Source organism: Bos taurus, chromosome 3, assembly GCF_002263795.3.
Source record: "Bos taurus isolate L1 Dominette 01449 registration number 42190680 breed Hereford chromosome 3, ARS-UCD2.0, whole genome shotgun sequence".
Lineage (NCBI taxonomy): Eukaryota > Metazoa > Chordata > Mammalia > Artiodactyla > Bovidae > Bos > Bos taurus.
In genome coordinates this window covers 80243584-80261589 of record NC_037330.1, presented here as the reverse complement: position 1 = coordinate 80261589, position 18006 = coordinate 80243584, and the positions used below count along the sequence as shown (strand labels likewise).

At 45.6% G+C, this 18006-nt stretch overlaps 1 protein-coding gene and 1 pseudogene across 3 annotated transcripts in view; one reads left to right on the top strand and one right to left on the bottom strand.

Annotated features, from left to right (window-relative positions):
• AK4 (adenylate kinase 4) overlaps positions 1 to 18006 on the top strand; it is a 171320-nt gene that overhangs the window by 65768 nt on the left and 87546 nt on the right. Inside the window, 1 exon segment of one of the 3 annotated variants that reach the window (NM_001077933.2) lies at positions 10214 to 10481. The exons of 1 other annotated variant lie outside the window; for it this stretch is intronic. In NM_001077933.2, the coding sequence (NP_001071401.1) occupies positions 10337 to 10481 (145 nt within the window). In that variant the 5' untranslated portion in view covers positions 10214 to 10336. 3 annotated transcript variants of the gene reach the window in all.
• LOC100848757 (large ribosomal subunit protein uL30-like) lies at positions 16996 to 17733 on the bottom strand (annotated as a pseudogene).

The window sequence follows — 18006 nt, the reverse complement described above, 5'->3', positions numbered from 1 at the left end:
TATACTGCCCATCTTGGCATGAAATGTTCCCTTGGTATCTCTAATTTTCTTGGAGAGATCTCTAGTCTTTCCCATTCTGTTGTTTTCCTCTACTACTTTGCATTGATCGCTGAGGAAGGCTTTCTTATCTCTCCTTGCTATTCTTTGGAACTCTGCACTCAGATGCTTATATCTTTCCTTTTCTCTTTTGCTTTTCACTTCTCTTCCTTTCACAGCTATTTGTAAGGCCTCCCCAGACAGCCATTTGCTTTTTTGCATTTCTTTTCCATGGGGATGGTCTTGCTCCCTGTCTCCTGTACAATGTCACGAACCTCCATCCATAGTTCATCAGGCACTCTAGCAGATCTAGTCCCTTAAATCTATTTCTCACTTCCACTGTATAATCATAAGGGATTTGATTTAGGTCATACCTGAATGGTCTAGTGGTTTTCCCTACTTTCTTCAATTTAAGTCTGAATTTGGCAATAAGGAGTTCATGATTTGAGCCACAGTCAGCTCCCGGTCTTGTTTTTGCTGACTGTATAGAGCTTCTCCATCTTTGGCTGCAAAGAATATAATCAATCTGATTTTGGTGTTGACCATCTGGTGATGTCCATGTGTAGAGTCTTCTCTTGTGTTGTTGGAAGAGGGTGTTTGTTATGACCAGTGCGTTCTCTTGGCAAAACTCTACTAGCCTTTGCCCTGCTTCATTCTGTACTCCAAGGCCAAATTGCCTGTTACTTTAGGTGTTTCTTGACTTCCTACTTTTGCATTCCAGTCCCCTGTAATGAAAAGGACATCTTTTTTGGGTGTTAGTTCTAAAAGGTCTTGTAGGTCTTCATAGAACCGTTCAAATTCAGCTTCTTCAGCGTTACTGGTTGGGGCATAGGCTTGGATTACCGTAATACTGAATGGTTTGCTTTGGAAATGAACAGAGATCATTCTGTTGTTTTTTAGATTGCATCCAAATACTGCAATACAGACTCTTTTGTTGACCATGATGGCTACTCCATTTCTTCTAAGGGATTCTTGCCCACAGTAGTAGATATAATGGTCATCTGAGTTAAATTCACCCATTCCAGTCCATTTCAGTTCGCTGATTCCTAGAATGTCGACATTCACTCTTGCCATCTCCTGTTTGACCACTTCCAATTTGCCTTGATTCATGGAACTGACATTCCAAGTTCCTATGCAATATTGCTCTTTACAGCATCAGACCTTGCTTCTATCACCAGTCACATCCACAAGTGGGTATTGTTTTTGCTTTGGCTCCATCCCTTTATTCTTTCTGGAGTTATTTCTCCACTGATCTCCAGTAGCATATTGGGCACTTACCAACAGAAGATATTAAAAAGAGGTGGCAAGAATACACAGAAGAACTGTACAAAAAAGATCTTCATGACCCAGATAATCATGATGGTATGATCACTCACCTAGGGCCAGACATCCTGGAATGTGAAGTCAAGTGGGCCTTAGAAAGCCTCACTATGAACAAAGCTAGTGGAGGTGATGGCATTCCAGTTGAGCTATTTCAAATCCTGTGAAAAGGCTGCACTCAATATGCCAGCAAATTTGGAAAACTCAGCAGTGGCCACAGGACTGGAAAAGGTCAGTTTTCATTCCAATCCCAAAGAAAGGCAATGCCAAAGAATGCTCAAACTACCTCACAATTGCAGTCATCTCACACGCTAGTAAAGTAATGCTCAAAATTCTCCAAGCCAGGCTTCAACAATACATGAACCGTGAACTTCCAGATGTTCAAGCTGGTTTTAGAAAAGGCAGAGGAACCAGAGATCAAATTGCCAACATCCACTGGATCAAAATAGGAAAAGGAGTACGCCAAGGCTGTATATTGTCACCCTGCTTATTTAACTTATGTGCAGAGTACATCATGAGAAACGCGGGGCTGGAAGAAGCGCAAGGTGGAATCAAGATTGCCAGGAGAAATATCAATAACCTCATATATGCAGCCGACACCACCCTTATGGCAGAAAGTGAAGAGGCACTAAAAATCCTCTTGATGAAAGTGAAAGAGGAGAGTGAAAAAGTTGGCTTAAAGCTCAACATTCAGAAAATGAAGATCATGGCATCTGGTCCCATCACTTCATGGGAAATAGATGTGGAAACAGTGTCAGACTTTATTTTTCTGGGCTCCAAAATCACTGCAGATGGTGATTGCAGCCATGAAATTAAAAGACACTTACTCCTTGGAAGGAAAGTTATGACCAACCTGCTGCTAAGTCGCTTCAGTCGTGTCCAACTCTGTGCGACCCCATAGACGGCAGCCCACCAGGCTCTGCTGTCCCTGGGATTCTCCAGGCAAGAACATTGGAGTGGGCTGCCATTTCCCTCTCCAATACATGAAAGTGAAAAGTGAAAGTGAAGTCGCTCAGTCGTGTCCAACTTTAGCGACTCCATGGACTGCAGCCTACCAGGCTCCTCCATCCATGGGATTTTTCAGGCAAGAGTACTGGAGTGGGGTGCCATTACCTTCTCCGATGACCAACCTAGATAGCATATTAAAAAGCAGAAACATTACTTTGCCAACAAAGGTCTGTCTAGGCAAGGCTATGGTTTTTCCAGTTATCATGTATGGATGTGAGAGTTCGACTATGAAGAAAGCTGAGCGCCAAAGAATTGATGCTTTTGAACTGTGGTGTTGGAGAAGACTCTTGAGAGTCCCTTGGACTGCAAGGAGATCCAACCAGTCCATCCTAAAGGAGATCAGTCCTGGGTGTTCATTGGAAGGACTGATGCTGAGGCTGAAACTCCAACACTTTGGCCACCTCATGCGAAGAGCTAACTCATTGGAAAAGTGGGAGGAATTGGGAGCAGGAGGAGAAGGTGGCTTCTCTTAATGCAGCTCCCAGGCTCTAGAGCCCGGGCTCAGTAGTTGTGGCACACAGGCTTAGTAGCTCTGAGGCATGTGGGATTATCCCAGACCAGTTTGGGAACAACTTTTTTTTTTTTTTTTTATCTGAGAGCAACCTTGTAAAACAGATAATGCTGCCTCTTTTCAATAACTGTTAAGATGTTATAGTTTAATAACCATGTGAACTAGTAAAATTTGGAAATGACTCACTTGTAACAATGTGCTGCTGTTACACATAATGCCATGTTAGTCCTCCCTGTTTATTCTTCTCTCAATACAACCTTTTGGTGTCCTAAGTTTTTCATGAGTCCCGGCAGGGAGAAAGGAGACAGGCAATCTGGGGCTAATATCTTGTTCCTTTTTCCATTATTTTACATCTTTCTTTTCTGAAACTTGCTGTATCCAAGTCGCTAGCATTCCTTCTTTCTGTCCCTGTGGACTTTACCCACTCTGCATTCAGCCATGAGTCAGTCATTTGATAATATTTGCCCTCCAAGTCTGGACTCTATACCTAACTGTGCGGAGGCCCTGACATACAAGATGAAGTCACTATGTAAACAGATGTACTGGGGGGCCCTGGAGAAAGAGAACTTCTCTTGGCATAAGAGAAGCCATTTTGGCCTGAGCCATTTTTTGATCTAAGCCTAGATACAAAGCTCATCCCTGAACAAGTTGTGGTAAAATTGATAATCTTAAGGAGACAAAGGAATGCAGGAACAGAGAAAAAGCAGTCAAACAACAGTGTAGGGATAAAGTAGAGTCCTAGCTCCTCCTTAAGGGCTATACATAATAATGTCTGAGTTCTGGAGGAACTAAGGCCCCCCTAGCCAGGTTCTGGACAGAATGGTGCTGACCCTCTGGACTTCAACCAACTAAGACTTGAACTCCGTGGACCTTTGCCCCATTTCTCCTCTACTCAAGCCTCTTCTTGAATATGCATGTAGCCTTAGCTTAAAGCGTCTCCATTTTGTTGTGTGGAGAGACACTCCTTTGGGGAAGATCCCTAGTGTTCTCCTTACTTGCTGCAAGCTATAAATTTTTCCTTTTCCTGATCTCTGACTTGGTTATGAAAGGTTGTTGTTGAATCACGCGAATACACCGGGATTCTTGGCCCCCGGAGGAGAAGAATTCAATCCGGGGCCAGAGACGAGGCTTGATCGCTCAGAGCTTTTGTGTAATAAAGTTTTATTAAAGTATAAAGGAGATAGAGAAAGCTTCTGACATAGGCATCAGAAGAGGGCAGAAAGAGTACCCGCTTGCTAGTGTTAACAATGAGGTTATATAATCCAAAGAATGTCTGGAGGGTGTAAAGACCTCATCAGACCTACTCTCATAATTTATTTTATTTATTTATTTATTTTATTTTTTTAAAATTAATTTTATTTTATTTTTAAACCTTACATAATTGTATTAGTTTTACATATAATTTTACATTATAATTTACATTTTAAGATAACACTGTCCTCAGGCAAGATACATCCTTGTAAAGACCAGGTCTACTCCCTTAATTAACATTTTAAGATAACAGAAGTTTGAATCCAAAGACTGTCCTTAGGCAGGATACATTATTAGTATATAATCCTAAGGAATGTGGAGAAAGAAAAAAAAGTTTGTCCTTTCTTCCTCCTTGAGAATTCCAGACCCCTCTCTCCTTGGGGACCCCTAGATTTCCTATCAACCTGCCTAGGAAATGACTCTCTCAGTTATACCTATTGGTTTGACATCCACCATGAGGCAAACTCAATTTTCATATAACAACTATGTTCAAAGAGCCTACAGTCTTCATCAAATACAATAGAAGGAAGCCTGAATGATGATAGAAAGACAGTGATGGAGAGTGATAGTGTGAAGAACGGGGGGTGGGGGGGGGACATAGGGGTTAATGTTTGAAATGGGATTGGCATCATATCTGTGAACTATGGTTGAAGTCACATCATTAAAAAAAATCCTGGTGAGTTATACTAAATTACATTTCAAGGGTACACTTTGAAGTATGTGAAAGCGTTCCTGATGAAGCTAAAGATAATTGGATATGGAGATGGAGCTGATTCTAGGTGGTACATGGACCTGGCTTTGGATAATAATAAACTAAAGGTTAAGAAAGTGTTCCCTTTCTATTTTGAGCTGTATGTTTGTAGACAGTCTCATTTAGATCCTCCATGTCTTTTTATCTTTTGGCTAACACTTGGTAAACAACATCTTTTTTTTCTTTAAACAAAGATTTTTTTTTTAAATAAAGATTAAACTCAGAAACTCAACAAGTAGATTTGAGCAATTTGGTAACTTACTTTTATTTTTCTTGCATTTATTTTAGTGTATCCTTTGTATTTATGGTTAGTGAGTTATATATAGTTTCCTTTTCAAATAAATTATTTAAACAAATCGAGTCGATGTAAAGAAACATGATAAGCAGATTACAGCCAAGATGTTAGAAGACTATGGCAAAACTGTGAAAGTAGTGTGGAAATGACTGAAGTTTAGTAAATAAGAGCACTGTGCCTGGAATGAGAATATCTGGGTTTGGACCCCACCATGTCACCAGCTAGTTCTGTGATCTTGGGCAGTTCACCTCACCTCTCAGGACCTTGGTTTTTCTCATTTGTAAAATAGGAATGAGAATCTCTGCTCAAGCTTCTTTGCAAGCTTGTGAGAATCTGATGAAGGAAGTGTAAAGTATGAACAAACGTAGTCTTTATATTATGGAAAGTTGCAGAGAGGCCACACAGCTTGATAGTGAGCGTGTTAGGATGGAGGGGGGTGGTGAGATTTGCCAACTTTTACAGATTACTTACTATGGGCACAGGGCTATCTATCTATCTAAATCTTTTTTTTTTTTTTTTTGCCTCACCATGTGGCATGCAGGATCCTCCCCCACGAGGGATTGAACTTGTGCCTCCTGCAGTGGAAACATGGAGTTTTAACCACTGGACCACCAGGGAAGTCCAGTGCTGTATATTTTTGAAAGTAGAAAAATAAATTCAATTTGGTTTCAGCCCTCAGAGTTTACAGTTTGTCTACAGACTAACACATAGATGTGAATTATTTTGAAGACTGTCATATATATTACAAATGGACTTAAAACCCTAGGCAAAAGAAATAGAAGAAGCCAATTACAAGAATGTTTGTGTTAAGAACAGCTACCATTATGGAATATCTTGCAAGGGCCAGGAAGCCTGCTAGGTACTTTGTCATCAGTTCAGTTCAGTTGCTCAGTTGTATCCAACTTTTTGTGACCCCATGAACTGCTGCACGCCAGTCTTCTCTGGCCATCACCAAGTCCCAGAGCTTGCTCAAACTCATATATATAGAGTTGGTGATGCCATTCAACCATCTCATCCTCTGTCGTCCCCTTCTTCTATATTCAATCTTTCCCAGCATCAGGATATTTTCCAATGCTGCTGCTGCTGCTAAGTCGCTTCAGTCATGTCCAACTCTGTGCGACCCCAGAGACGGCAGCCCACCAGGTTCCCCCGTCCCTGGGATTCTCCAGGCAAGAATACTGGAGTGGGTTGCCATTTCCTTCTCCAATGCATGAAAGTGAAAAGTGAAAGTGAAGTCGCTCAGTCGTGTCTGACTCCTAGCGACCCCATGGACTGCAGCCTACCAGGCTCCTCCGTCCATGGGATTTTCCAGGCAAGAGTACTAGAGTGGGTTGCCATTGCCTTCTTCGATTTTCCAACGAGTCAGTTCTTTCCATCAGGTAGCCAACATATTGTATCTTCAGCTCCAGCATCAGTCCTTCCAATGAATATTCAGACTGATTTCCTTTAGGATTGACTGGTTTGATCTCTTTGCTGTCCAAATTATGGCTTGATCTCCAACACCACAGTTCAAAAGCATCAGTTCTTCGGTGCTCAGCTTTCTTTATGGTCCAACTCTCACGTCCATACATGACTATGGGAAAAACCATAGCTTTGACTATATGGACCTTTGTTGGCAACATAATTTCTCTGCTTTTTAGTATACTGTCTAGGTTGGTCATAGCTTTTCTTCCAAGGAGCAAATGTCTTTTAATTTCATGGGTGCAGTCACCATCTGCAGTGATTTTGGAGCCCAAGAAATAAAATCTGTCACTGTTTCCATTGTTTCCCCATCTATTTGCTATGAAGTGATGGGACTGGGTGCCATGATCTTCATTTTTTGAATGCTGAATTTTAAGTCAGCTTTTATTACTAGCTCATAATCCAGGAACTGAGATCAGAGAGGCTATACAATTCTTCCATGGTTAATCATGATGATGTTAATGAATAAATACTTATTATATGCCCAGTCCTGTGCTAATTCTCACATACATTATCTCATTTAAGCCTTATCACCACCTGTGAGATAAGTACTATTTCCCTTTTACAGATAAGCAAACTAAGGCTCACAGACATCAAGAGCTTGAAGAGTTGGTGAATGGTGCTGCTGCAATTGAATCCTAGGGTATTTGACTCCCAAACCCATGTCTTCCAGTTCTACTGCTTCCAATCAGCAGCTGAGTTGTGGGACCTGAGGATGGCTATATACACGAAAGGTCCATTGGGGCTCTTGTGAAATGTCAGGTTCTAATCTCAGCCAGGCTTCTCTTAAGTTTACCTATGTCACAACTCCTTTTTTGTTTCATAATATATGTTCATGTGGGTGGCTAGCAGAGTTGCCTGACACCATAAGGTGATGTTGGTGAAGACATTTCAAAACTACGCAAAAGAACTGGGACATAGCAAGGTAAACTATCTACATCTAGTTTGTGGGGGCTAGAAGTTGTCTTTCCTGTGGCAACTTACAGAATCAATTCTTGGTAAATACAAAGGGACCTCTGGCACCAGCTAAATCCAATCTCATTTTAGAAAGAGGTTAAGGGCCAAAGATCCCACAGCAGGTGGAGGAATCCAGACCACATATGTCTGAATACTGATTTCCTAAGAGCAGTGGTTTTCAAAGTGAGCTCTCAAGATAGGCAGCCCCAGCTCTACTTGGGGACTAGTTAGAAATGTCCACCTCATACCCACAGAATCAGAGACTTTGGGGGTAGGGATCAGCAGTCAGTTTTGACAAGCCTTCCACGTCATTCTGATGCATGCTCAGGTTGGAGAAGGACTGCAGAGTGTCTGCTATATATTATAGGGCACATGGCAGGAAGAAGAGGGGAGATTTGTCATCCCCTCCAAAGCCCCAGAGGCTCTTTCCCCTCTTTGCTTCCAGAAGAAGGGTAAAAGGGCTCTATATAACAACTCTCTGATGTTCACAGAACTTTGAGATAGTTTTTAAATTTTAATTTATTTTTGGCTGCACTGGGTCTCCTTTACCTTGCTGGGGCTTTCTTTAGTTGCGGAGAGCAGGAGTTACTCTTAGTTGCAGTGCTGGGCTCAGATGGGCTTAGTTTCCAGGGCATGTGGCATCTTCCCCCATCCAGGATCGAACCTGTGACTCCCTGCATTAGGCTGATTCTTAAACACTGGAGCACCAGGGAAATTACTGAGGTAGTTTTGACAGGGGAAGGGGACTTTGGAACAAATACTGACCTGGGGTTGGCGGTGCGGGGGTTGGCAGCCTGGGGGTGCTCCTGGGTAAGGAGAGACTAGGCTCTGTCTGGCTATCAGTGTGTGGAGGAGAAGGGCTGGGACCTGGGATCCCACGCCAGTCTCTCTCACCCCCTCCCCAGCCCCCCAACACAGACAGAGCAGCCAGGAAGCTAGAGTAGGCTCTTCTCCACACTGTCCCTCCGGAACTGGTGAGCCACGTGTGGGGGTGCTCAGAATCCTGCAGGGGATTTCTGCAATGGCAGGAGACAGAAGGCCTGTGGAAAGATGGCAGAGGTGTACGGAAGGCACCTGTGTGCTCCTGCTGACGATTTTTTTTTTCCTTTATGCTGAAGGGTCGATAATATCTGAGATGAGGAAATAATGGAAATTGATTCGCACTTTAGCAGCTGCATCACATATGGACGGCCGGAAGCTGGAGACTTGTGGGCAGGCGGTTATCACACTAAGTCTGAGTGGAATATCAAGGCTCTGTGTGGGGCGGGAACAGATTTAAAGAGAATATGGATTGGGATATTGGGATGCGCTGGGAAGGCTAGGGAGAAGATAGCATCCATTGGGACTGAGTTGTTAATTTAGTGCCAACGTCGTGGCTTCTTCAGTTCTGGAACCAGTGTATGAGATCCTGAGGGCAGGATCATTCCTAACTCCCCCTCCCCTCTCCCTTTTCCTTCTAACTCAAGAACCCTGCGCTTTGGAGTCGTGCAATTGAGAGTTCAAAAGTCCCGCTGAAATGTAACTTCCACAGGGTAGGAGTCCATCTCTGGTTCGCAGCTATATGCTGAGGGACTAGAGTGTCTGGCACACAGTAGGCGCTCAATAAACCTTTGTTGAATGACTGACTCAATGAATGAAGGGCCGTACTCCAAGCCTCCTTTTTCGTCCATCGTGCATGCCCTACCTGGAACTGTTACTGCTTCACGGAAATCGCCTAGCTCCGAAACTGACGCACAGTAGGCACTCAACAAGTTGTATTTTTCCTTCCTTTCCACAGGAGACCGGCTCCCTAACCTACCGCAAAAGAGGGGTTTCTGGCGCGTGCGTCTTCTCCACGCTCCTTCTGCCCCGCGGGCCCCACGGCGTCTCGGGGAGCAAGGTCGCGGAGGGGACGGGTGGGAGCGGAGCGGCAGGACTGGGGCGGGGTGGGGAGCGCAGGCTGCCGGCTAGCGCGGAGCCGGTCTCCCGGCTTACGTAAGGCGCGAGCCCCGCGCGGCCGGCCGGGGCTCCGAGTGGGGGCGGGCGGAGGCGGCGCCGCCCAGCGGGATCTGGGCTAGAAGCCTCGCAGAGGGCCGCGTCCCGGCCAAGGTGTGTGTTTATTTGACTTCTCCGGGTGGAGAGGCGCCGGACTCTGGCTCCACGGCGACGAGAGCATCCCTCAGACCTCTGCGGAGGCGGCCGCTGCCACTCCCGGGGATGTGACAGCCGCCGGGGAGAGGCGGAGGCGCGGACCAAACGCTGCCCACGTGCGGGGACCCGGGTTGGGGCTCAGCCCCCAGGCCGCCGCGGCGTGGGGCTACTGGAGGCGCACTTGGAGTCACCGCCTGTTCCGGCTGTCTCACTCGGTGGAGATTGGCGTGGGGATGCCCGACCCCTTCCTCGGACTGGGCGTGGGGCACGAGATATAGGAAAGGATCGAGGTGGGCCTGGCCGGGCTGACCCCACTCCAAGCTCCCGAGGGCTACCCCCGCCAGGGGCGGGCGCTCGGGAGTTCTCCGGGATCGCAGAGTGGGGGCGTTGAGGGCGGGGAGGTGTAGCGTGGCGCTTACTCCGCCCTCGAGCCGCCCAGGCGCGGGGCGGAGAGGAGGGGTTGTCTCAAAGTCTCTCCTTCCCCTGCAGGGGCGGCGGCGAATCTCCGCGCGAGCCCAGGGTGTCAGAGGCAGGGGCAGAAGAAACAAAGTTCCCGGGGCTTCTCCGAGGCCGCTGTCCCGGTTGTCAGTTCGGCCTCCCCCTCCTCTCCGAGGCAATGGCTTCCAAACTCCTGCGTGCGGTCATCCTTGGGCCGCCGGGCTCGGGCAAGGGCACCGTGTGCCAGAGGATAGCCCAGAACTTTGGCCTTCAGCATCTCTCCAGCGGCCACTTCTTGCGGGAGAACATCAAGGCCAACACGGGTGAGAGGGAGCGGGGGCGAGTGAGCGGACGCGGGATCCGGTGAGGCTGGGAGGCGAAGGGCCAGCCAGGGGCTGAGTCTCTTCGGTCCCCGGGCGCCCTTCCCCCGCCCGCATGTGGTAGTGCAGGCTCCTACGTGCCGGGGCGCATGCAGCTGGTGGCCCGCGGCCGTGCGGCTTAACCGCGCCCGGGAGGAGGCCGAGGCTAGCTGGGCGGAGGGTAGGAGGGGCGCGAGCCCCACTCCCACCCCGCCACGGGCTGCTCTTGCCTTGGCGAAAAGCGGGTCACCAACCAGCAGATCGCGGCAGCTGAAAACCCGGAGCTTCTCTCTCGCCCGGCTTCCTTAAAACCAAGCCATCCCACCGCTTGGCCGTCTCCCACCCAGTTCACCGCGTCCCTGGTGATCCGTAGCATCCCCTCCTCTCGCCAGAGCCCCCCGGGCCGAGCGCCGCCCACCTGTGGGAGTCGGGCCCTGCCGCGCGCTGGGGAACCTGTGGCGCCGCGGGGCTCGCAGCCGCGCGCAGCTCCAGCCCCTCCACGCCTCCCGGGGCCTCTGGGCAGAGCCCTGGGTGGCTTTGAAAGGCCTGTCTGTTCCCTGCCGCCTTCTAAGGTAAACTCTCACCAGTAACTTCCCCTCCTCTTCAAGCCGGGGCCTGACCCTTAGGAGACTAGGAGATTTGATCTGACAAATTACAGTTTGAATCCAGCCTCCTTGGAAATGGCTTCTTGAGAACGCCTCCCTTGGCTTGCCTGGTTAATTTGGGGCTACAGGTCGCCTGCTCTCCTTAGCCTGTCAGTGCGGCCCTTCTCCCCTCTCCTCCCACCCCGCGTTCACACGAGTTCATAATGACTTGGCATTAAAAGGCGAGAGGTAGGTAGTTGTGGTGCTGCTGCGAGGTAGTTGGCCCTTCTGGGATGCAGAATTAGCAACTCATTTATGAAAACTTGTTATTGCAAACGGGGTGCTTCCCTCTGTCTTCTGTTTTCATCTGTTCCTAGGTGGTTATAGCCTATTACGGTATCTTCTTTACAGAAGCACAGATTAGTTTGACAGAGGTGGGTGGAGGACGGTGCTTGGAAAACGGAAAGCCTGAAAGAGGCGGGGAATTAAGAAGTATCTCAAAGGCAGAATTTTACTCCTTATTTCTTAAAGCAGGTTTTAAGAGCAAACTTTTATTTTGGTTTTCAATAATGCTGTTCCCCACCCTTCAACATTCAGAAGGCTGCGTCCTGTATACCTGATTGCACCTGGAATTTTCTCTTGCAGGTATTGTTACCACAACTGGGTCTATTTTAATTTTAATAACACATTCAAATGCAGTTTACTCCTTTCCTGTTTGGAATGCAGTTTGGGTGGGGGGAGAACTGTGAGAGGGTAGGCTGGCTCTAGGTGGCCAGGTGGGTTTTGTGGTCAGGTGGGGCTTCTCAGTGGGTATAATGAGGTAAGGAAACTGCTAGGTGGGATTGAGCCCATTTTTCTGCCTTCTCTGTACCTGACTCGGTAACTTGCCTCCTTCTGGCATGAAGGCTTTGCACCATCCATCCTGGGACTGAATTAGTGGCTCTTTCCTTTTAAAAAAGATGGTTTACTTATTTATTTTTTTGGCTGTGCTGGGTCTTCCTTGCTGCTTGGGCTTTTCTCTAGTTGCAGAGTGGGGGCTACTCTCTAGGTGCGGCACTCAGGCCTCTCATCCTGGCTTCTCAAGTTGCAGAGCACTGGCTCTAGGGCACGTGGGCTTCAGGTAGTTGCCATTCCCTGGCTCTAGAGCACTGTGAATAGTTGTGGTATGTGGGTTTAGTTTCTCCTTGCCTTTTAGAATTCTCTCTTCAATTCAGGGATTGAACCCATGTCTCCTGCACTGGCAGGAGAATTATCCATCACTGAGCCACCAGGGAAGCCCACTCTGCTTTTTTGAAGAGAATGTGATGGGAAGTCGCTTGTTTCTGCACTTTTTTAGGGGGTTTGAAAACTTTTCCACTTGTTGTTTTCCCTTATTTTGTTCATTTTAATTTTCCTTTGTTCAGAATTTTAGTCTCCGTTCTCTTTCAAGTGCCTTCATTTCTCTGCCAGTGTTTCTCCCTGGAGTAAAAAGTGACTCTGCAATGTTTAAATTATCTTTTTCTGTTGGGAATCAAGTAGTTTATGCATGAATCAAGTAAAACTTAATCAAGAATGGACTTCCCTGGCCATCCAATGGTTAAGACTCTGTGCCTCCAGTGTAGGGGATGCAAGTTCGATCCCTGGTCAGGGAACTAGGATCCACTGTGCTGTGGGCCAAAAAACCCCCCAAAAACAAAAGCACTATCAGGGAAAGAAGAAGAGGACAAATAAAGGACAATGACTGTTTTGAAAGTGGCTTGTTTCTAGTGGACTTGGAGGGTGCTCTTGGGTTATTTTTCTCAGAAGATATGAGTCTTAACAGTCTCGTTGCCTGGTAAATAAGAAACCATTCCACAGCATTTATTTTTCTGTTACTTGCTGTTTGCTTTTCACTAATTTCCTGGCAGAGAAGCACAATGACCGCTCCGTAGGTGCCCCTTTATAGTTGAAGGTTTGCAGGAGATGCTGAAGTGCAGCAAAATCCCAGGAAGTAAAACCTTGGTAAGAATTTGAATTGGAAAGTAGCTCAGGCCATCTGCTGCAACCTGCAGGGTTGGGGCATACTCCTGTCCACATGGTTTTCCTGCCGTTACTGCCTGGTGAAAAGGTGCTGTTCCAGGAAAGGAGTGGCTACTTATTACATTTGGGCAATTTTCCCTCACCTGCCCTGGCAAAATTCATCTCTTTGCACATAGCTTGTGAATTCTATTGCTGCTGTCACATACACTTCTGATGCAGTGCAGCTAATGTATTCTGATTTATCCAGTAGATACCTCCTGAATACCTGCTGTATGTCAGTGATCTAGGTGCTGGGGGCTATAGCAGTATTTTTTTCTACCTTCACCATAGTCCAGTTGCCACTGAGAGACTTAAAGGATGGATCTGACAAATGCCTAATGAATAAAAGGAGTTCAACAAGTCTGATGAAGACACCGTCATAAATTCTATCTACATCTTTCCCAGAAGAGTCAAACAGCCTTTAGTGATTAAGTCCATTCTGCTTAATTAGCTCTGATTTGTGATAAAAGTTTGTGTTTACTATGGATCTCAGATGAGCTTTGTGATATCTGTCACCTGTTGGCTCTGCCTGGTCTGCCGGAAGCTCTGCAGGCTGAGACTTATCAAATACCTTATTTGAAGATCCACCCCCAAATTTTTGGCTTACTTTTTTTTTTTAGCACACTGAATGAGTAAATAGATGGGAGAGTTCTCTTAAGTTGCCAGAAGCTGGGACACTGTCATAAAAAATATTAGCTTTTGTGTGTGTGTTTGCATACATATGCATGAATGTCACACACACACACACACACACACACACACAGCTGGTACTCAATAGAGTTCCATTAAAATTTGGGACTTCCCTGGTAGTCCAGTGGCTAATGTTAATGCCAAGTTCATGTGCCGGATTGTGCAGTGAAGCTAAACTGAAACGTCAGAGTTTGGAGCGAAGAAAGGTGTATTGCAAGTCCATGATAGGAGGTGGCCTATGCCCTGAAAATCCTGAGGCTTCCTAAAGGGTTTTTGCAAAGCATTTTTAAAGGGCAGGTGAGTGTCTCAGGGTACAGGATCAGCCAGTGTACAGTTCTCTGATTGCCTGATGGTGAGGTAGCAGAGTGGTGTTACAGGGGTTAAACTTATTTGTCCTTAGGCTCCAGGAGGCCTGGGGCTATGTGCTCATGGTCACCAAATAGTTCTTCCGTTTGGTGGAGTAGGGTTTCACATCAGCAAAGCAACTCAGGAAATTTGCATCAAATACTATTATCTAGGAGAAGGCAATGGCACTCCACTCCAGTATTCTTGCCTGGCAAATCCCATGGACAGAGGATCCTGGTAGGCTACAGTCCATGGGGTCGTGAAGAGTCAGACACGACTGAGAGACTTCACTTTCACTTTTCACTTTCATGCATTGGAGAAGGAAACGGCAACCCACTCCAGGGTTCTTGCCTGGAGAATCCCAAGCACGGCGGAGCCTGGTGGGCTGCCGTCTGTGGGGTCGCACGGAGTTGGACACAACTGAAGCGACTTAGCAGCAGCAGCAGGTACTTCAGAGAGGAGCTAAAGCAGAGGATATAGAAGAAGGCCTGTGGTTATACTAAGACTGTGATCCCATCTCAGAGGGCCTGGGTTTGATCCCTGATCAGGGATTTAGAGCATGAATGTGTGTTAGTAACTCAGTTGTGTCCGTCTCTTTGTGACCCCATGGGCTATAGCCCACCAGGCTCTTCTGTGCGTGGAATTCTCTAGGCAAAAATACTGAAGAGGATTGCCATTCCCTTTTTTTTTTTTGCCATTCCCTTCTACAGGGCATCTTCCTGACCCAGGATCGAACCCGAGTCTCCCACATTGCAGGCGGATTCTTTATGGTGTGAGCCACAAGAGTCCAAATGCTGAAACTGAAAAAAAAAAAGAAAAAGAAAAAGAAAAAATCCCACATGTCTCAACTAAAAAGCCTCAACAAAGACCTGGCACAGCCAAATAAGAAAATACATACCAAAAACCACTATTCCCCAAACCTTGGGACTGAACTTGGGCAGTTCAGTGGTTGAAACTCCATGCTCCCACTTCCCCTGCAGGGGTGCAGGTTCAGTCCCTGGTCGGAAATGGAAGTCCCTCATGCTGCATGGTGTGGCCCAAAACAAACACCGCCCCCATTTATATTTAGTGATACCTTCATTTGTTGAGTGATCAGTGAATGAAACCTCCCTCTGAAAGGTGTGAGACTCCTGTTTTAAGGTTTGTACTGGATCTACTATCTAAAGTGCAGGGAAATTGGAAAGTTTCCATTTGGAAGCATCCTGGACTTGAGAGAAAAGATGTTCAATAACAAACCTGTTTCTGCTCTTAATTAATATTAACTGCAGCTCTTGCTGAGGTTTGCAGATGGAATTGGCATTTCAAATTAGTCTATGGGCTGAGCCTCTCCTGAAAAGATGATCTAGTTCAGAAGGTTCAGGTTTTTTTTTTTTTTTTTTTAATGCTCATTAAGTATAAATGTGTGTCTTTTCTTATGTAAGAATGAAAACGTCTGACAATTGGAGAAGTTGTATTAAAGAGACTAATGTTCACCAATGTATTTAGAACAACATTAAATATTAATAGTTCATGTTTTTGGAGATCATACAAAGTCTTGGCTTAGTCTGCTATTTCTAGAGTATGGGATATTCCATATTTTTTCCCTCGTTTGGTGAGACTCAGGATGTAGGTCAAGGACCTGACAAGTTTGGAGGCATCTCTCCTGTCTGCAGGTCCACTTGTACACCCCCCTGTTTTTCTCATTTCTTTGAGGGTTTTCACACATACTTCAAGAGAACTGTTTGACTTGAATAAGGTCCCATGACAATAAGACTGACTTTCACACATGCATAGTTGAATCTGAGCCTCTTTTCAGTGTGGTCATTTTTTAATGGAAATCCACTTAAAAAAAGTATTTATTTGGCTGTGCCAGGTCTTATTTGCAGCACACAGGATCTTCAGTCTTCACTGCGGCATGCATGATCTAGTTCCCTGGCCAGGGATTGAACCTGGGCACCCTGCATTGGGAGCATGGAGCGTTAGCCATTGGACCACCAGGGAAGTCCTGGTCATTTTTTAAAAGTAGTTTTTTTTTGACCAAAATCATGCCGTGTAGAAAATTTGAAAAATGCGAAGCTGTGAAAGAAACTGAAAAGGCGAGTGAAAATTACCCACTATTCCACACTGACACTAGGAAATTCTAACAAGTTATTTTTTTCCTGTATATTTGCCCTGCTGTCCCCAACAAACTAACTTGGCGTCCCACTTGGATATTGTGAGCATTTTCCTGTGTTCTTACCACTTCTTCAAAACCATTTAAAGTTTCTATATTATAGTCCATTCAGCAGATAAAAGTGAAAGTGTTAGTTGCTCAGTCTTGTCTGACTCTTTGTGACCCTGTGTACTGCAGCCCACCAGGCTCCTCTGTCCATGGGATTCTCCAGGGAAGATGGCTGGAGTGGGTTGCCATTCCATTCTCCAGGGGATCTTCCCAAGCCAGGATTCGAATCTGCATCTCCTGCATTGGCAGGGGGACTCTACTGTTGCGCCACCCTGGTGCTGCTTTATTCATGTACTTTTTTGCTTACTAAATATTTTATTTAATATAGACATAGATACACATACTTTTGTGTATATTTGTATTTTTCAACATCCCCACCCCCACCCCCACACCCCCTCATTGGTACTGCTACACTTGCAGGATCTTAGTTCCCTGGCTAGGGATTGAATCCGGGCTCTCAACAGTGAAAGTGTGAAGTGCTAACCACTGGACTGCCAGGGAATTCCCTATACTTGTGTATTTAAACGCTTTCTTTGGTTTTCTTTTTTCTTTTCTTTCTTTCTTTTCAGCTTGAAAGCAGTCTCTATTAAGTGAGCAGATTACAAAAATAGTGGTAAATACCTTAATTCATCCTTCTAATAAGGCTGTTGATCTGGTCTTCCTTGCTGCCAGCATCTCCACCTTCTACAAAATGGGTAGTCCTTTTCTTCATTCCGCCTCATGGAGAAGACGGTTTGAAGGGCCATAGGAAGTTGTTTACTTCTTGGAAACATTTTTCAGCAGTGTAGATCTTATGAAACAGATTCTGCATGTAGATGATGCCATATTTGCCAAGAGATTGAGCATCATGTTATCTGTCAGGGCAATTCTGTTGATTTTGCCATAACCATACTTGTAGATCAGTTCATTTGTTGACTTCAGGTTTGGGTAACACCTTATGCAATGTATGGTTCCACAATTCTCAGCATGTTACTTGAAGCCTTGCTGAGCTTTACAAAGGTGCCTTGGAAGATCTGATGGCGATGGAGAAGCTGCAACGCCTTTTAAACCTTTGGGCTCACACCAGTGATACCTCTGATCCTGATGATAAATGCCAATTTGGGTTCCTCAGCACAGAGAAGTTGCCAGCTTTTCTTGTCATCCTACCGTTCAAATTTCAGTTCTGTACATCTGCCTGTATTCCTTGTGATACTGCTTAGCGTTTTCATAGATTAACTTCCTCCTTACCTTTTAAAGCATCTTTTGGGCAAAGTTCTTTCTCAGGCATTTTATCTTAAGCTCTGCAAAATTCTTTTGCCTTTTTCTTAAGGATTTCTGGCACAGCAGGAACCTTCTTTTTCTTCTTTTCTGCACTCTCCATGGTTCCATCCAGGAAAGAGGCCTTTCATTGATTTTCTGATTGTATAAATAGTTCACGTTAAGTTACCCAAGGTTTAGAAATGCAAGAAAGATGAGGAAGTAAAAAATTTGTATTTGCACTAACACTAACTAGGAGGAAATAATAACTTAATATTTTTTATGTGCAGAATATCTTCCCGACAGTTTTTTAAGAATATATTATGTGTTACTGTTTTGAAAATGGCTTGTTTTATTTCACAGTGTATCATTTAATATTTTCCAGTGGCATTACAAC